The sequence below is a fragment of the Ictalurus furcatus genome, chromosome 27 (genome assembly GCF_023375685.1).
Source record: "Ictalurus furcatus strain D&B chromosome 27, Billie_1.0, whole genome shotgun sequence".
Taxonomy (NCBI): Eukaryota; Metazoa; Chordata; class Actinopteri; order Siluriformes; family Ictaluridae; genus Ictalurus; species Ictalurus furcatus.
The window spans coordinates 5971388-5992302 of NC_071281.1; the positions used below are offsets into that span (position 1 = coordinate 5971388).

Genomic DNA, 20915 nt, shown 5'->3' on the forward strand with positions numbered 1-20915 from the left:
AGCACTTTTCGTACCTGTGCTAGCTCAATGTGCAAGCAAGTATTAAAAAATAAATGATAAAAAGTAGTGCAATAGAATGTGCAGAATATATATATATATATATATATATATATATATATAATGAAAAATTTTAAAAGAATAAATTTATTCAAAGAATTTTGTAATAATTACATAAAAATAAAATGAAACTATAAATGCCAAAACAGAAGAAGTACTGAGCTTTTATGCTTAGTGGAAAGCGATATTGTCTTATAAGTATAATAAATAAATAAATAAGCAGGCCTCTTCACATTTTTGGTATTTAACAGAGGGGGTTTCTAGAATGGTGTCAATTAGAAGGACACACAGGTGCCAATCAATTTTTAAGTGTTACATACAATAGAAATAAAGACTTGTGTACAGTTGTACAACAGTTGTTTGGTTTTGCTTCATCACTGCTCAATTGTATGACAGTTTCTGTTCAGTCAGCATCTTTATGCATTTATCTAAGCTGAATTATAGTTACCCAGTTAGTAGTATAGTTATTAATTGTTACCCAGATGAGGATGGGTTCCCTTCTGAGTCGGGTTCCTCTCAAGGTTTCTTCCTCTTAAAACATCTTAGGGAGTTTTTCCTTGCCACCGTCGCCACTCAATGGCTTGCTGAGTTGGGATAAATTCGCACCTTTAATATCTGTATACCGTGTTGATATTTCTGTAAAGCTGCTCTGACACAATGTCTATTGTAAAAAGCGCTATACAAATAAAATTGAATTGAATTATAAATAGTTGATATTTTTCTTCCTTTTGGTGTGCAGCAGTACCAAGGGACATTATTAAGACATATTTGAACTTCTCCAACTGTTGATGAGCCATTTTTTAATATAGTGTACAGGGATGTCATTCTTAATTTGGAGGCTAAATTAAAAGAAAATGCACAAATAGTCTGGAGATGGAGATAACCTGCTGATAACCGATTAATCAACTGATATAAATAATATATAAATATAATATATAAAATATTATATATAAAGTAAATAAAAGATATACATCCAAATAACCAAGGAACATAGAGACGTCCAAAATGAATTTAAAAAAAAAAAAAAAAAACCCACTTCAAATAACACCACAAAATTTGTCAGTGATACTTTTTATTTCACCTCTAGAGGCCGCTCTCGTACTGTATAATGACAGCAGACCCTTCTCAGCCACTCCGCAACGGACACAACCGGGAAAAACTGTTGGTGTGGATTTTTGCCGATAACCCATAGTTCCAGCAATCAGTTATCAGTGCCAATTAATTGGTTGACCTCTAACCTGACCTTTTATCTAATGGAATCCCTCTACACACCAGTCAATCATTTATGACAGCAATTCAAGCTTGGCTTAGGTGCAGACCACCTGCATGATAAAACCATGGTCTCTCAAACAGTTCCCAGTTATTAATAAAACATTTTTCTTTCTTTGAGCACCAATTATTCACAATTGAATGTCCGCTAAAAGATTCATTACCTTGTGTGAACATAGGATGAGGTCCAGAGATCCTTTTCAAAAAATGTTGTAATTATTTTTGATACATTTTGGGGACACCAAAGTTTTGGTGACTCGTGTCTTTTTTTGATTGGTTCTGCAGTATCCCAGTCCAGATGCACTTCTCAGTTAAGACCTTTGTTTTAAAAGAGCAGCAGTTTTGTGTTTTTTTGTTTTTTTTTTAACATTTAGTGATCTACAATATATTGTTCAGTGTAACAATGTCAACTTTAGATTTGCAGTAGCTGTTTGCCTAACTCTTTGTCTCTTAGCACGAAATACAATGTTTAGCCATTTATTTATGTCTTTGTTTTTGATCTATTTCTTACCTCTGTTTCTTTCCATAGCAAAAATCGGTTGCTCGAAAGAAATGTGCTGCGTGCAAGATTGTCGTTCACACCATCTGCATAGAGCAGCTGGAAAAGGTGAGTGGCGTAGCACTAAGTACTAGGGCGCATGTGACATCACTGCTTCAGTCAACCAATCATATCCCTGCCCTCAGTTATCTCACAGGAAGTCTTCGCTTGAGGCGGAGTGGCTTGATGAGCTGCCACACAAAGATCCATCTTTCAGAGTGAGACCACCACAGACCCCCCTCTCTCGCTCCCCCCCTCTCTCTCTCTCTCTCTCTCTCTCTCTCTCTCTCTCTCTCTCTCTCTCTCTCTCTCTGATTTTGTATAACACCCTATAGGGCTGTGGCTCCTGCTTTCCCCTAGTAGCATACAGAATCCTTCTGAGTGCGAGACCAGGCTGGGATTAAAGGATCAGTTACTCACATCCTCCAGTCTGAACAGAAACTGAGACTCTCTGACCTGATGAGTTCTGAAGCGTTATGAGATAACACAGGGGTTAGTGCAGGGAGTTATAGAGGTACTTTTAATAGCCAATGTCAGTACTGGTTTAAATATGTGTGTGTCAGTCTGGGAAAATTCATCAGATGTCACTGTGGCTTAATTCAGGAAAACAGCTAAAAAAAAAAAACAGCTAAAAAAAAAGAGGTAAACCCTGGTTTTGACCAAAATCTAAGTTTCTGCTAATGATGTATTTTATCACATCCACTAGTTTAACCTTGCCTTGGTGTCTGCCTGCAAAGATCATGTTGCGAATGCAGTCAATTCACTTAAACAATCTCGAAGACCTTCTTCTAGTATTATTTCCTCACACAGTGAGTGTCACACTTTGATCAAGTTGTTGAATAGGTACTTACCATACTGCTAGTGAAATGGACATTAGCCTAATCAGTTTAGTTTGTAATCTGATCCATCATCAAAACAGGGAAGATCACTTACACACTCTGTGCAAAGTTTTAACACGTTTAAATGATGAAAATGTGAAAGTCACCAAGGGTTTTCCCAAGCTGCCACACATATTAGCTCGAACAAATTTGTTGAACTTTTTTTTGTTTTGGTTAAAAGATTTTTTGGTTTACTGAGCCTAAAGATAACCCTTTTTGTCATAATAACTTTTAATAACATCATAACTTTTGTCATAATAACATTTTTTCTCACTCAGGGTCTCTGTACAATAGCAAAGGAAAAAATTACCAGTATTCAAAACTCACTAATGCATTAAACTGGAAATCCAGTAAAGCTCAGTGCCATTATCAATCAAAGTAAATGGATTTCAGAGGCATGCTGGGTTCCTGCTGAAAGTTGTTCACTGAATGCATTAGTGCTGGGATTATTACTAAGGGATAAAATCATTTGCCAGTGCAGCAATAAAGCACAGTAGGGTAATGGTCGATATGTCTCAGTTTATGTCCTGCTGAACACTCTCTGTTTTCCTTCTCGCTGCACCTCTGAAAGGGTGGATGCTCCTGTCCTTCAGTGTGATCAGAGTTATCTGATTGCTTAAAAGTGCTTACTGGTGGTTTTGCAGCTAATCAGTGGATTTGCATGGTGAATGTCACGGGGCTTGTGGATAACATAAAGGTGAAATTGAGCTTGATTATAGAGAGGTTTCGAATATAATCACAGTTTACTAACAAACATAAAGATTGGAAAAGAAAACCACTGTGTGAACCCTTTTGATTACCGGTATGTATTTCTTCATGTATGATTTGTCATGACCATGAATAGTTCAAAATCAGAGCACTGGAATATCTGAATTTCCTTTAAAGAATTAATAATATTCATTTGTAAAGAAAAACAGCTTTGTATACTTTATATATATATATATATATATATATATATATATATATATATATATATATATATATATATATATATATATTCCATGTTATCATAAATATATATTATACAGCTGGTTGGTTGGTCAATTATGAGGTTTCCTTTGAAGATTCAGGGTCAATCTGTGTATTGATATTAAAATTATTAACATTTTATATACTGTGTCTTTTGTAGATCAACTTCAGGTGTAAACCATCATTCAGGGAATCAGGCTCTCGGAACATTCGGGAAGTAAGTGTACGACTGGACTTTACTGTGACTTTTTTTTCCCATTCTTCTTGCTTGATTTTCCTTCTCTTTCCCTTTTCCATTTAGTGCTCCATTTCATACAAGCAACCAGATTCTTAATTGTGCATTGTGGTTGGGGTTAAAGGGAAGCTCTTGGCTTCTGAAATGCTTCATGTCCTTCTATCTCCTTACCTTTTTTCCTCCCTATTCTTAATTTCTTTCCGTGTCACATTCTTCTCCTGCTTCCCATCATCCTGCAACATGCGCCCTTTGTCCTTCTGTTTCCCATCATGCCTTGCGTGGGTTAGCCCGCACGGCATCGCAGAGCTCTAAAGGGTCAGGCCGCTTTGGAGAGAATCAGGCGTGCTGGCGTTAAACACAGTGTATGTATACCTCTCACACAGGTACCCCGCACACACACACACACACACACACACAGATTAGCAACTTTATGAGCACATATACATACAGACGCGATCTCCTACACACACACACACACACACACACTGTATTGTTGTGCATGTTTACATATTGTGTACAAATGTGTTCAAAGTCTATAAGGATATCATATATCACTAAACCAGATTATCGAGACCCTTCAGCTGTTTATAAGGATTTGTTCTTGCATTTGTTAACACTCTCCTGACTTCACGGACTATATAGACTGTCCAGATTACACCTCCATCTCCCAGTTCTCTCCATCCTTCTTCTATCATCCCATCTCCAGATCCATTTTAATGTGTTTCTCATGTACACGATTCTGTTTCTTACTGTCTGTTATACTCCTCCAGTATGTGCTCAGTGTTGTAGGGTTAAAAAGTGCTGAATTATGATCAGTTCTTGTTAGTCATAACTTACTGAAAAGGGTTATACATGCTTGAACATCACTGTAGGTTAGGGCTCTTGTTTTGAAGTGATTAATGCACATCATTTCTCACCAATAGATGGGTGACAGATTAAACAATAACCCAGTGGGTCTTTTGTTGCACATTTATTTTTGCTGCCATGGTTTGGCTCAACAGGAGTCACTGCAATCAATACAATTTTTTTAAACCTAATTTTTCTCCCTAATTTAATCATCTGTCAATTTCCACACACTATCATACAACAGCTCCCAACAGGTGAAGGTGAAGGCTAACACGTGCTTCCTCTGAGAAATGTGAAACCTGTCAGTGGCATCTTTTCAAACTGCTGCTGTGGCATCGTCTGGGTTTGAATCGATCTCTATACGATAGGGCCAACACTTTTCTGTTGTGCCACTCGGGAGCCCATACTGACTGATGACTTCATAATGAAATATTTCTATTGTTATGGGAGTGGTCTCTTTCAGGATGACCCCACTCCCATCCATAGGGCATGAGGGCTCACTGAACCGTTTGATGAGGATAAAAATGATGAAAATCATATGCTGTGGAACCTGTGCATGATATTATGGGTAGACGTGTTCGACACTGCTTGCTACCATCGTCAAAACACCAACTGAAGGATTATCTTTTAGGTGGTGTTCAGTTCCCTTCAATACAATTTCAAAGAATTGTAGAATCTTCTGGACAGTCATGGTGGCCCAAAACCTTACTGACACACTTTGTGGTGGTGTTTTTTTTTTTTCCTTTTATTTTGTCACCCATCTTTAGATGTTAATTTGGAGAATCAATTGCCTTTATATTAGAACTTTTTGCCAACTTTTCTTGGAACTAGCTACATCAAGCCCGAAATAAATGAAGAGCATCTCCATTTCCTACGTGATGATAATTAAGATTTTATCATTTGGAAATGTTAATTTATTCTCCAGGCCAGTCCATCTATAATTAGCCATTACTAATTCATAATAATGAGATCTCTAATAATGACCTCTGCTGTTTCCATGACAGCCCACTATAGTGCGGCATCACTGGGTCCATCGACGGCGACAAGAGGGGAAGTGCAAGCAGTGTGGAAAGGTGTGTGTATGTGTTTGTTTCTTCAGCTCTTTGGAACAAACAAACCAGAAATGAGCCCACACACATATATATATATATATATATATATATATATATATATATATATATATATATATATATATATATATATATATATATATATATATATATATACGTTCCTGGGCAATGTGGAATATATATCTCAACCACAAGTAAAATTATAGCATGATAAATTCTGGTTACTCCCAAAAGTGAAAAAAGAGAAAAATCACATTTGAAGATTTCATTCCTACTGCATCACAGACATTTTGGCAGCCAGTAACTGATAACAAACTGGAATAATTAGTCTCATGTGTACTTCACTATGGCACGTAACTATCCAGCGACGTGACCAAAGCCTGACATTCACTGTGTGAGGAATTTACACTTAACTAGCATGGATTTTGTCATCCTTAGGGAGTCTGACTGTTTGTTCAACAGCGTTTGTTAAACTGGCTCCTTACACAACCTGGTCTTTGCAGGAAGCAAGTTTAGGCTAGATTAAAAAGTAAACAAAACATGCTCAAGTAGTTTTGGTGAAATATATTTGTTGTTTCTTAAAGTTGAGGTGGCAAATTATGTAACAGATGTGATACCAAACATATTTAATTAATGATTCAAAGTATTGATTTTATAATTCTTTTTAAAACTTATTCTCTTTTCCTGTCTGTTTATAGGGATTTCAGCAGAAATTTGCCTTCCACAGTAAAGAGATTGTGGCCATTAGCTGCTCTTGGTGCAAACAAGCTGTAAGTGTGTGTATGTGTGTTTGTGGGGGTGTGTGTACATAACTGTGAGTGTAACAGTCATCTCTAGAAATGATCCTTTGTTAAGTGTGTAATGCATTACTGTTTTGCAGTATCACAACAAGGTGACATGCTTCATGCTGCAGCAGATAGAAGAGCCGTGTTCATTGGGCGCTCATGCAGCTGTTATAGTACCTCCTACATGGATTATACATGTCCGCAGACCTCAGGTACACACACAAGCACACTTACCAACGCTCCGTGTATTAATACTGGCACTTTCAAAAAAGCATGCTTTTTAAAGTGGATGAAAGATCAGACTTGGACCAAGAGTTGGCTCAGACATTTATTCTGGGTGCATTGGCGAAACGTTACACCACAAAGGACAACACACACGTGGTAGCTCAGTGGTTAGGACATTGGACTTGTGATCGGAAGGCCGTGAGTTCAAATCCCAGCACTTCCAAGCTGCCACTGCTGGGCCCTTGAGCAAGGCCTTTAACCCTCTACTGCTCAGTTGTATTAAAAAAAATAAAATGTAAGTCGCTCTGTAATGCCGTAAATGTAATGTAATATATAATGAGTTACAGAATTCAAAAACTATTTGCCTTTCAGGGGTCCAAAATAATCCAGTAATTTATGTGGTATTTAAACACATCAAGAAACTGTCTGTTATCTGTTGCATAATCATATAAAGTGGCTAAACCGTACTAAACTTTCTCTATCCACATATACACTACCCTGCACAGCGCACTCTTCCATTAACAGCCACTAACTCTCATTAGGCGCTGTATGTGGGACTGTATTTAATCGCACGTTCCCCACACTCCCAACGGTATTCTGACCAGTCCTGCAGACTTTTGACCAAACCTGCATGCTCCGGCTGAAAGATTGACCAATCTCACTCGCGCTCTCAGATATTTCTGCATGAATACAGCCTCCATTAATATAACGTAACATAATCCTCAGTGTATTTGCAGTTCTACTCTTCATATGCTTATTATGTTTGTAGACTTCATGTATATATTCACACATGCACAGAGATAGGACATGTTTGTAAGTGTGCATTCATCCAGCTGTCACTGTTGGGATGTTTGCCCAAGACCTCTAACCCTCTGTGCTTCAGGGGTGGTGTGTGTACCACAGCTGACCCAACTCTCTGGACCCAACTCGAAACTAGGATTTTTGAAGACAGTAATTTCATCCTAGTTGTACACACACACATATGTGTATGTATGTGTGTGTATATATATATATGTGTGTGTGTGTGTGTGTGTGTGTATATATATATGTGTAATGACAATAAATGTTCCCTCTGTCTTCTTCATGCAGTCCTCACTAAAGTCGAGCAAAAAGAAGAAACGGACATCGTTCAAACGCAAATCTAGCAAGAAGGGAGCAGAGGTAGGATCTTTTAAAAAAAAAAAAAAAATTATTTCTTTTATTTTTATAATGATTTTATTTTCTAAATACTTGCTGCCTTTTCCTATATGTAAACATTTTCCCTAAACACTGCTAACAGGAGTCTCGATGGAAGCCGTTCATTGTGAGGCCCATTCCCTCGCAGCTGATGAAACCACTGCTGGTGTTTGTTAACCCAAAGAGTGGCGGAAACCAGGTCAGGCATATACACACATCACTAAATCAAATGAAATCACACAGATTGTGTTACTGAGCATAACAGCCGCAATAATTAAATCAAGCTTTATTCCTTTCAGAATAATTTCTATTAACAACCTTTTTCATGTGGTGCATCTGGGTGTGAATTTAAGTTCCTTGGAATTTCAATGCCCTTCTAGCCAGATGCTTATTGCAAATCAAGACAGCCAGGTCCATAGTTTTTAAATCTCAGCATGAGAGTTCTTTGCACTAATGAAATTAATGAAGCAGCAACCTTTAATGTTTTAAAATCTCACAAAACATTTTAAGATTCCTTAAGTTCCTGTTCTTTATTAAAAAAAAAATTAACGTACATGTGTGTGTGCGTGCGTGTGTGTGTATATGTGCAGTTGTGCACAAAAGTTTGCATACCCCTTGCAGAATCTGCTAAATCTTAATACTGTTAACAAAATAAGAGGATCATAGAAATCCCATGTTGTTGTTTATTTAATTCTGTCCTGAATAAGCTATTTCACACAACAGATGTAACATAACTGAATTTATAAAAATTACCCACTTCAAAAGTTTACATACCCTTGATTTTTATCAAGGGGCGGCTGTGGCTCAGGTGGTAGAGTGGGTTGTTCACTAATTGTAGGGTTGGCGGTTCGATTCCCAGCCCGCGTGACTCCACATGCCTGAGTGTCCTTGGGCAAGACACTTAACCCCAAGTTGCTCCCGATGGCAAGTTAGCGCCTTGCATGGCAGCTCTGCTACCATTGGTGTGTGAGTGTGTGTGTGAATGGGTGAATGAGACACAGTGTAAAGCGCTTTGAATAAAAGCGCTATATAAGTGCGCCATTTACCATTTTAATGTGTGTTATTACCTGGATGATCAGTGACTGTGTTTATGTTTTGTGAGAGTTGTTCATGAGTCCCTGGTTTGTCCTGAGCAGTTAAACTGCCCACTGTTCTTCAGAAAAATCCCCCAGGTCCTGCATATTCTTTGCTTTTCCAACATCATCTGCATATTTGACCTCTTTCCAGCAGTGACTATATGATGTTGAGATCCATCTTTTCACACTGAGGACGACTGAGGGACTCGTACACGACTATTACAAAAGGTGCAAACATTCACTGATGCTTAAGAAGGCAACACAATGCATTAAGAACCGGGGGGTGTAAACTTTTGAACAGGATGATCACTGTAAATTGTTAATATTTTGTCTTCTGGGAGACATGTAAATATCTTATTTAGCGTCTGAAGGACAGTACTAAATGAAAAAAAAAGATATTTAAACAAAATAATAATTTACACTGATCATCCTGTTCAAAAGTTTGGCTCTTAGTGTAACGTGTTACCTTCTTTGAATCAGTGAATGTTTGCGCCTTTTGTAAAAATTGTGTACAAGTCTGTCAGTTTGAAAAGGTGGAGCTCAAGAAGAACTTTTCTGAAGAGCAGTGGACAGTTTAACTGCTCAGGACAAACAAGGGACTCATGAACAACTCTCACAAAACACAGTCTTTGATTATCCAGGTAACCACACACAGTATTAAGAATCAAGGGTATGTAAACTTTTGAACGGGATATTATTTTTATAAACTCCTTTATTATCTGGTCTTGTGGACTATATGTAAACATCTGTTGTGTGAAATAGCTTATTCAGGACAGAATTAAATAAACAACAACATGGGATTTTTATGATCCCTCTTATTTTGTTAACAGTATTAAGTTTTAGCAGATTCTGCAACGGGTATGCAAACATTTGGGCACAACTGTGTGTCTGCGTGTGTGTGTATATATATATGTGTGTGTGTATGTGTGTGTGTATATATATATATGATGTGTGTATGTATGTATGTGTATGTATATATATATATATATATATATATATATATATATATATATATATATAATATATATATAAAATATATATTTATGTATTTATGGGTATATATATGTGTGTGTGTGTGTGTGTGTATGTATGTATATATATATATAATATGTTATATTTGAATTTGAGTTACAGAATTCAAATACTGTTTGTCTTTCAGGGGTCCAAAATAATCCAGTCATTTATGTGGTATTTAAATCCTCGGCAAGTCTTTGACCTGAGCCAAGGTGGACCAAAAGAAGGGTGAGTCAGTAACATACACACAGACACACTGCTCATATTAAAAACACAAGGTTTGTCTAAACAAGGAGCGTGTGTGTGTGGTGTGTGTCTGTCTGTCTTATAGGTTGGAGATGTACCGGAAAGTTCACAACCTGCGCATTCTGGCATGTGGTGGCGATGGCACAGTAAGTGTGCTTGCATATTGCATTTTTCATTTGTTTGTTTCTTAAAACGAACTTAGTCCAGACTTGTGCCAACATTACTGCTAATCAGGACCCCTATATATAGCTTGGTTACTAGAGCCAAATGGTATTTAAATCTGCTACGCTAATGCGCTCCAACACTATAATCTTAGTTTTGGCATGTGAGTTACGGTAATGAAAAGGAGGCCCTAAATCTCTCATTTCACGATCCTGAATCACAGTCAAAACTCTGAGTTTTCATGCATGTGTCCTGGTTTGGCTGAGTAATTAAGATTGTGGATTAAACTTGGATGAGCCTGCAGAATATCCCCATATTTCACACAATGACATGTATCCACATTTATCCCCAAGAGGATTTCAGAACCACACAGAATCATATGAAAAATTAAGGAGTGTAAAATCCTCTCCAGTCTCCCCGGGGAAACGAGTTTGGATTTTGGAGTTTGGATTTGTATTGCCTCTAGATACATCTTTCAAATGATTTCATACATGACTCCTTGGATATCAGGCCAGGATCTTGTCCTTGCAGATGATTAGTAGAGCAGCATTATCACATTTTCTTTTCATAAAGAAAAATCTAAAAACAAAAAAACAATGTACAAACGTCCACGCACACTTTTGTCATTACAGGGTTGGAGGTTAGTCATTGATCAATGTTTTATTGTAGCTGAATTTCTCCTCCTGGGCCAGAAGGATGATGGCTGACACATGTACCTGATTTCTGACTCCTGCCACAAAACACACCTTTTACAGACGCCCACTTAACCCCACCTTTACATGCTACACACACCTTTTTTTATCATTAGAGAATGTGCAATCCTCTCACAAAAAGCTCTAATGAGCAGATAGTGAGACTGTAAATCATTACAGAGTACAGTTGTAATAAAGTTCAGAGCATTTAAAGCATTTCGTATAAGATTATGTAATAAAATACACACAATAAGAGGGTTTTTATTTCTGGCATCATTCTAGGTTGGCTGGATCTTGTCCACTCTGGATCAGCTGCAGTTGAACCCCCAGCCCGCTGTAGCTGTACTACCTCTGGGAACTGGAAATGACCTTGCCAGAACCCTCAACTGGGGTGGGGTGAGTGAGCCTGCTGTGCCTTTTATTCAAATCCTTCCACAGGTCGAACGCAGAAATGCTTCTATCAGTGTAGAATTCCAAATGTTTAAATGAAATGTGTAGGAATGTTATGGCAACAATCGAAAACATAAGGTATATTGAACAGAAAAATTGTGTAAGAAGGCATTTGCCCTGACCCCTTGGGTTTGTGGACATGATTTGAAGAAGACAGCGCATGACGTCTGGAACAGTAACAGATCTTTGAGGACAGTGGAGGAGGTCTGGATCTGGTGTGCCAAAAAATTACAACTTGGAGGACTAAAAATCTCTTCAGAGAATACAAAGAGCCTGTAGGCAGGGATAGAGACAAATGCTGGGCAGATGATTAGGGAATATTTATATATTATATATTTATAAGAGTTGTGCAATCCTTTGAACTGTTGACATCTTATACTTTACATAAATTATTTGATTATTTTCTTGCTTCTGTTGATAAAATGCAGTGCTGTGAAAAAGTATTTGGGGAGACTTTGGGGAATTAGTAACTATGGGTGCAAATACATTTTCACACAGGCCCAGTTGGTATTGGATAACTTTTTGCTTTAATAATTAACCTTTATCATTTAAAAACTGTATTTTGTGTTTACTCAGGTTGCCTTTGTTTTATTTTAGATTTTTTTTTTTGTTCATTTCTGAAACAATGTAGTATGACATGTACACAAACGTGAAGAAATCAAATATTTTCCACAGCGCTGTATGTAAAACCTTATCAGCTAAATATCTTGTTACTGTACATAAAATTTTGAGTGCGCAAACTTTGCACTAGACTGTGTGGGGTTTTTTTCCATTATTTACAGTTTTTTAAATTTTATTGATGTTATCCAAACCAAGTGAAATATCTGTGTATGGATTCTGTGTGTTCTGCCTTGTCTCTTTTTATACAGTCCCATGCATAAAAGTAAGGACTTTTCTTTACATATTGTAGAACATGGAACTAAAATTAACTTTAATTGGGATTTTATGGCATGGATCTACCAAAACAGCCAGTGATATTAAAGTGTTGGGAAACCTCTAGAATAGTAGGCAAATGTTTTACAAATATCAAACAAATAATCAAAAAAATTTGTGATTGCATAAGTATTCACCCCATTGCACCATCATGGAGGCCAAGGCTCTATCAATGCAAGTCCAGCGTTTGGATATAATAAATATTCTAAGCTTTGAACATCCTGCAGAGCACAATTAAATCTATTATTAAAAAATGGAAGGAACAGGACACAAACCAGTGACTGGCACTCCATAAAGCTGGGCTTTATGGAAAAGTGACATTGGCTGTTAGAAATTCAGTTAATATGTGAGTCCTTTAGTCTGATTTTTTTTTTCTTTTCTTTTTGGCCTTGGCACAAAGTGCTGCATTTGGCAGAACAACACAACGCTGCACATAACCCTGAGAACACCCTCCCCGCAGTGAAGCATGGTGGTGGTAGTATCGTGTTGTGTGGATGCTTTTTATCAGCTGGGACTGGGAAACTAGTCAAGGTTGAGGACAAGGTAGTCAAATTCAGGGCAAATCTAGAAAAAAAAACCTGTTCCAGTCTGCAGGAGACTTGAGATTGGATTGGAGTGGATTCTGCCAGAATTACACTGGATTGGTTCAAGACCAAGAACCAGAAAGTATTACAATCCAGTTAAAGCCCAGACCTCAATCCAAATGAGAACCTGTGGTAAGACTTGAAAATCATTGTTAATCAGTGGTCTTCATCTGATCTGACGGCGCTTGAGCAAGGAAGAATGGGCAAAGAAAATATCAGGATTCCGCTCATAGAGTCTGCTTTTTTGTTTAATTAACCTTTGTTACAATAACAATGTTTTGCACACTGAAGTGCAAACAAATGTTAGACATTGTTTAATTCAAATGGTTTAAAGGTCCAGTGAAGTTAATTTACGTTCCAGGCTGTAAAAAGAAAAGTATCTGGTAAAGTTCAAATGGGGTTAAATACTGCAAGGCACTGTGTTTTATTCTTTTTCTTCCTAGTATAATTTCCACACATATAGTGTTGGGTATTGAGATGTTTTCTCAGAACTGAAATAAAAAAGTCACCTAACTAAATCCATCATGCTCATTTCTGCTCTGAGGACACATTTCATCTTTGATTTACATAATGTCCTCCTTCCTGGATATTGGATACACTTTGTGAAATGTACAGAGAGACTTTTACACAAGTTAAAAGCCATTTTAAGTGTTCAAATCAATTTAGAAGTCTGGCTAGAAGTTCTTATGGATTCTTTGTTTTAGCCTGCCGAAGTTTTAAGCTCTTCTGCCTCTACTCGGGTTATCTCAGGGGATGAATAAAGTTTTATTACATGCAATGAAATTTAAACAAGACGTGACTGAAGTGTGTGTGTGTGTGTGTGTGTGTGTGTACAGGGTTACACAGATGAACCAGTGTGTAAGATCCTCTCTCATGTGGAGGATGGGAACGTTGTGCAACTTGACCGCTGGAACCTGATTGTGGAGCCAAACACAGAGGCGGGACCAGAGGAGAAAGATGAGCAGGTGACAGACAAGGTAGGCTCCTCCCACCTGCTCACACATGCTCCGACCTAGCTCTCTGTGTCAGAATGTTTATCTATTTATTTATTTATTTATATATTATTATTTATTGACAAGGTTCATTTAACTTTTATTTATTTATTTATTTATTTAGCTGTATTTACGTAACTTTCAGCTTGTGTTTATGTGCAGTCATGTATGTAGCTTATCATTGACTATATTCGTATATTGTTTTTAAATATATATATATATATTTTTTTTATTTCACAGCTTCCCCTTGATGTTTTTAATAACTATTTCAGCCTGGGCTTTGATGCTCATGTAACTCTGGAGTTTCATGAGTCGCGAGGTTTGTGGAATAGTACCAATCTCACTTTAAAATGAATGGGCTTTGTGTGTGCGTGTGTGTGTGTGTGTGTGTGTGTGTGTGTGTGTGTGTGTGTGTGTGGGCAGGTTGACTGGCACTAATTGAAACACTGTCCTTTTCATCTTTTCACAGAGGCAAACCCAGAAAAATTCAACAGTCGCTTCAGAAACAAGATGTTCTATGCTGGGGTGAGTGAGACAATAATGGATGATGTCCTATGTGACACACACACACACACACACACACACACAACCACGTGCACTAGTTGCCTTTTAGTCTCACATCTTTTGAACATGGCCATTGGAATGCTATCAGCAACAGTGATCGTGAGGAAACACATGCCGGGCAGTGCCAGATACCGTATGATACAATAGGGTTGTATTCTGCTCATAATACATACTTTGCGGTATAACAGCTCTGTTGAATTCAGGAAACTGATTGTTGAATATTACTCTGTAGCAGCACAGCTCAGTCGCAAGGCAAATCACAGGTTTATATTAATGTGCTTATTTTAATTTGGTATCAGCTCATTCAAAGGAACTTGCATGGCAGATGCTCATATAATTTAAGCCTAACAATAAGCGGTTAAACAAAAACCTTTTGTTATGTAACAGTGAAAATCTATTCGAAGGCGTTCCTTTGTTGAGGCTTTCATTAAAGAGATGCTTAAAATTTATGAAAGAAGAGTTAGTGTCCATGCTTTAAAGTAAAACTGTTCCACAGGGAGGCTTCAGGACTTTGCACTTCTGTGGCACGCAGCAATTGTCTTACAGTACTGATGTCTTCTGTTTTTGTGTACATCTCTTACTAAATAGTTTTAGATCTTCAAACGAAATACAACATAAAATAAAGGCAACCTGAGTAAACACACAATACTTTTTTTTTGTTATCCATCACCCATGTGAAAAACTAATTGGCCCCTTAAACTTAAAATCTGGTCGTGCCACCTTTAGCAGCAATAACTGCAACCAAACACTTCCGATAACTGGAGGTCAGTCTTTCAGAGCGCTGTGGTGGAATTCTGGCCCACTCTTCTTTACAGAACTGCTTTAGTTCAGACACACTAGAGGGTTTTCAAGCATGGACTGCCCGTTTAAGATCCTGTCAATTGGTTCAAGTCAGGACTTTGACTAGGCCTCTCCAAAACTTTTGAGCCTTTCAGCGGTGGACTTGCTCCTGTGCTTTGGATCGTTGTCTTGCTGCATAATCCAGTTGCGCTTGAGTTTCAATTTACGGACTGAAGACCAGACATTCTCCTTTAGTTCTTTTTGTGGAATTCGGTCTCTGGACCCCTGTCTTCCAAACAGTTCCACTTTCGACTCATCAGTCCACAGAACATTCACCCAAAAGGTTTGAGGATCATAAACGTGTGTTCTGGCAAAATTCAGACGAGTGTTAATGATGTTCTGGGTTAGCAGTGGTTTTCACCTCACCACTCTTCCATGGATGCCATTTTTACCCAGTGACTTTCTGATTGTGGAGTCATGAACAGTGACCTTTACTGAGGCCTGTAGGTCCTTTGATGATGTCCTTGGGTCTTTTGTGACTTCCTAGATGAGTAGTTGCTGTGCTCTTGGAGGACTTTTGGAAGGTCGGCCACTTCTGTGAAGGTTCAGTACTGTGTCGAGATTTTCCAGAGCCTCTAAAATAGCTTTGTAACCCTTCCCAGACTGATGCATTTCAATCACCTTCTTCCTCCTCATTTCTGGAATTTCTTTCCATTTTGGCTTGGTGTGTTACTGGGTACGATCTTTTAACCAATTTCATACTGTTGGAAAAGTTCTATTTCAGTGTTGATTTGATTGAACAGGGCTGATAGTAATCAGACTTTGTTTCTTGAATAAATAACATTCATTTAAAAACTATATTTTGTGTTTATTCAGATTGCCTTTGTTTTATCTTAGATTTTGTTTTCATTTCTGAAGCAATTTATCAAATACAAATAATCAAATACTTTTTCACAGTACTGTATTGTATATAAGTAATTGTTTATAACTATTATAATGAAAGTGATTTTTAAAAAAAAACTTGCTTTGTGGGTGTTCCACAACATTTCATTTAACTATAAACAAATAAAAGTACAACTTTTCATTCTTTAACTTTTAAAAAACTGTGAAATTGCTGTGGTATAAGAGGAACAAAATGTGATTTTTATGGAAAAAGAGTAGCCACTTTGTGTCTGTCAGGATCAACACCACCACCCTGTTGTTGATTTTCCTACATCATCACACAATGTTTTTTTTTTTAATTCCTTGCATCAAAATTACTGTTAGCAACGCAAATTAACAGCATACCATATTAAAGCAAATAATGAATATGGATTTTGAGGGCAGCTGAAAACTGAAAGCAGGTTAACAGAGAGTGTGACACGTTATTATAGTAATTGCAGTGGCGCTCATAATGAGGGTTAATGCTGATGCTGATTTATCCTGCTGTTTTTCAGACGGCCTTCTCAGATTTCCTCATGGGGAGCTCAAAAGATTTGGCCAAACACATTAAAGTGGTGGTGAGTGAACAAATTATATCTTCATACCTTTGAATCAACACTGTTTATTGTCGTGTGAAGACTAAATTGCCCAATCATGGGAATGCGTCAGAATTTTGACCTTGCGGGCACATTTGCATAGCTGGAGCCAATGAAGAAAAAGAGCTGAAAGGTTTCTGTTGGCTGTAAGCTTAGACACGGCATTATTTAGCTGCTATAACAGATTAATCGGTGGAAACGCATCATAAAGACACACCTTGGATGTGTGTGAACAAATATGCAAAAAAGACAAAAATCTGTTTTTCGGCATGTAACGTACTTTGACACCTCAATTTAAAATTATAATAATAATAACATACATATATTACACAAAACCAAAGTGGAAGACGTATTTAATTTTTATCTTGTCTTGGCTGTCGGCCTGCATAGATCATGTTGGGTATGGAGCCAGTTTAACAAGCACAGTGGTAAAAACAGTCAGTCTGTCTGAAAGTGACTCCAGTCACTTTTGTAAGTAGATTTTTAAATGTTTTTTTAAATGAGATCAGAGTTCGTTGTTACTGTAATCTATTGACTTTTTCTGATGACGCATTAATGTAAAACAATACATTTTAAATGTATGTCATTTTATTACAGTTACTGATGTCAATAAAGTTACGTTACTTGCGTTACAAATTTATTGTTAAGAAAACAATATTAAGTAAAATGCGTTTTAAAATAAATCATGTTTTGCCCTGAAGATTTTTTTCTTTAGCACCGAATAATTCTCCACTTGGAGCGGTTTGTCACTACGTAACTGAACGTCAGTAAAGGAAGACCGCCTGTACTTTTATATCTTCAGGGAACGGAGGTGAGACCAATCAGACAGGGTTTACAGGAAAATACGTGGAAATACTCGTGTCTTATTGGCTGACAGCTCTCAGTCCTGCCAAGTGCTAGCACACAGTCAGTGTGAGGAAAAAATGAATATATATATATATATATATATATATATATATATATATATATATATATATATATATATAAATAATTTTTTATTTGAAACCAGTAAAGGGGTTTCAGTAAACTGAAACACTAACATCCTCTGATGCTGAGCAGGGAAATGAGGTGTGTAAATGTCTATATGAGTTCCAGTTTATGTGAACATGATATGAGCAGAGCATAAGGAAAGATAATGTACTTTGCATGACTCTGTAGCAGCTAAACCCATACAACGACAGCTTAGTTGTGCCTGATCTTGACTAGCGACACCAAACTAGCCTAGTTAGGCAAGTGACAACACCTGAGGCAAGTTTTATGATAATTCTTAGTAATCTGATTACTTTTTACATGTAGTAATCAGTAATGTAATCAGATTACAATTTTAAAGTAGTAATCTGTAGTGGATTACGTTTTGAGTAACACTGGTTGAGAGACACACAAATAATGAAAAATAGTTCAGTTCAATGAAAGCCCGTCATTTTCAGAACTATACATAGTAGAACAAATTACCATGGGCCACATCATATCATCATAAACCTTGTTCTAACCTATTTTCTGTTTCCACTGACAGTGTGACGGTGTGGATTTAACGTCTAAGGTCCAGGATTTGAAGCTGCAGTGTTTGGTCTTCCTCAATATACCCAGGTAAGAAGCCTTTATTCTCTCTTTCTTTCTCTCTCTCTCTCTCTCTCTCTCTCTCTCTCTCTCTCTCCCCTCCAGCCCCGCTCTCTCTCTCTCCCTCTCTCTCTGTTTCTTTTTCCTGTCTTCCAGTATACAGAGTCTCTCGTGTGTGTGTGTGTGTGTGTGTGTGTGTGTGTGTAGATACTGTGCTGGCACGATGCCATGGGGGAACCCAAGTGAGCATCATGACTTTGAGCCTCAGCGTCATGACGACGGTTGCATCGAAGTAATCGGCTTCACCATGACATCACTGGTACTTCAATCGCACTTCAAAATGAAACACTCAAATTAAATCAGCAAAGCAAACCAAACATGATTCTCATTTTGCAAATGAAAAATGAATACAAGTAAAGCATCTCAAATGCAATTGCATGTCCAATATAAAGGATAAAGACAAATACCTTAATTGGTTTTTTTGTGGGGGGGGGGGGGGTTTGCAAGCAATCAGGAAAAGGAGGCATTTGTTGAATGTCAAATCAGAAAGATTTCCCCGTTGCAGGCATTCTAGTCTAGGCAACACACATGCATGTGTTTTTGGGGCATTGCTTTAGATGTAAGGAAGAGGATTTGGGGTTTTAAAACCGCCAGCATTACAGACTGCATCTTTAATACAGACTCAACTGTATTGCAGAATATAATCAAACAGTCAGAAAAAGTACATAAAAAATCACTCACAGTTTATGGAATCTAATGGAAATAGACCAAAGTAAATCCTGTTGAAACTGAAACAATTTGTGAACATTATCAAAAATGTTTTGTTCTTGCTGTTGTTGCAGGCAACGCTACAGGTCGGAGGTCACGGTGAGAGGCTTAATCAGTGTCGTGAGGTGACCCTCACCACCTATAAGTCAATCCCCATGCAGGTGGACGGAGAGCCGTGCAAGCTGGCCCCTTCAACCATCAACATCTCGCTCAGAAACCAAGCCAACATGGTGCAAAAAACCAAGAGGAGGACCTCTATACCATTGCTTAATGAGTGAGCTACACAAACACGCACTCACACTCGTTCACTCAGTCTGCTCTGTGTTTGTTGGGATATTTTAGATCCATTTTCTCGCATTTCCATCATAATAAATGGCAGTCAGGCTGAAGGAAATCATTATTGCTCTCTTTTCCTTTGTGGTTTTGTAAATGTCATACACAAGTGCATATGTGAGTAGTGTGGCATCGACTGCTTGCCCCTTAATGTGTTCTAATTTACCACTGAGATGTGAATACTGGAAATGGAGGCTAATAATCTCATTGTAACGATCATGTTGTCAGAGTATGACGCCACTACTGCAGTACTGATCATGCATTTATCATAGACGACACGCATACTGAAAAATCAGGGAAAGGCTGAGCACAGTCAGTCTCAGATGTGTTTTTACTGTGTGTATGCGCATGTTGCCCTTAATTATTTCTTTGCATTAATCGGTAATCAAGCGCGTGTCCGTGATCAGACACTGTTTCTTTCCGTCTTACAGTCAGCAGCCGATCCCAGAGAGGTTACGGATCCGAGTGAACCGTATCAGCATGCATGACTATGAAGATCTTCATTACCACAAAGAGAAACTTAAAGAAGCTTGTAAGTGCAAACACACACACACACACACTTGTTCCAGTGCACCACATATGCTACATTTTTTGTGGGTTTTTTGTTTGTTTGTTTGTTTGTTTGTTTTTATACAGATTGTCCACAGATCATTTTATAAGGTCATATACCGCTGATGTGCTTTGTAGGTGCATTTACTGCCTACAGCCCATCTGCACATGCCCCCCTACCAACCTTGTCCATTAGTGGAACTATACACATGGTAGGTGGTCCCACATTGGACCACCACTTAGCTGATATTATTTGGGTAGGGGACCATTTTTCTTACAGCACTGACACGGACATGGTGACGACACGGTAGTGTGAAGCAGTGGTTCATAACTGTAGACTTTGGTGGGGAAGGACATTAATCATGACAAAATTCATCTGAGTGGCTTGACGTATGCTGTTGACTTCAATCTAAGGAATATTGTTGCCTAACCCCATAATAGACATTTGAGTGTCGACAACATACAGGTATCCAGTGTACAGTCTAGCAGGTCAATTTGAGAGGTTTTATACATTTGTTCAAACGTGTTCGATACAGCAGATGTGTCGCCAGTGTGCAAGACAAACCCAGCAGAGCTAACGTCACTAACCAGAGTTGCGAGGTTTCAACAAAGTTTTCATCTCAAAACCCACATAAAAGATGTGAAACTAG

The 20915-nt window shown here is 37.9% G+C and overlaps 1 protein-coding gene across 9 annotated transcripts in view; it reads left to right on the forward strand.

Annotated features, from left to right (window-relative positions):
- dgkza (diacylglycerol kinase, zeta a) overlaps positions 1-20915 on the forward strand; it is a 175594-nt gene that overhangs the window by 110179 nt on the left and 44500 nt on the right. For 5 of the 9 annotated variants that reach the window (XM_053616960.1, XM_053616965.1, XM_053616962.1 and 2 more), the window contains 19 exons: positions 1856-1933; positions 2011-2082; positions 3872-3928; positions 5797-5865; positions 6561-6632; positions 6743-6859; positions 7962-8033; positions 8152-8247; positions 10284-10366; positions 10470-10530; positions 11521-11634; positions 14042-14182; positions 14438-14516; positions 14667-14722; positions 16978-17040; positions 18572-18645; positions 18823-18934; positions 19458-19657; positions 20148-20248. In XM_053616960.1, coding sequence (XP_053472935.1) covers positions 1856-1933; positions 2011-2082; positions 3872-3928; positions 5797-5865; positions 6561-6632; positions 6743-6859; positions 7962-8033; positions 8152-8247; positions 10284-10366; positions 10470-10530; positions 11521-11634; positions 14042-14182; positions 14438-14516; positions 14667-14722; positions 16978-17040; positions 18572-18645; positions 18823-18934; positions 19458-19657; positions 20148-20248 — 1717 coding nt within the window. The remainder of the gene's footprint in view (positions 1-1855; positions 1934-2010; positions 2083-3871; positions 3929-5796; positions 5866-6560; positions 6633-6742; positions 6860-7961; positions 8034-8151; positions 8248-10283; positions 10367-10469; positions 10531-11520; positions 11635-14041; positions 14183-14437; positions 14517-14666; positions 14723-16977; positions 17041-18571; positions 18646-18822; positions 18935-19457; positions 19658-20147; positions 20249-20915) is intronic. The other 4 variants (XM_053616961.1, XM_053616966.1, XM_053616964.1 and 1 more) reach the window with 1 other exon arrangement.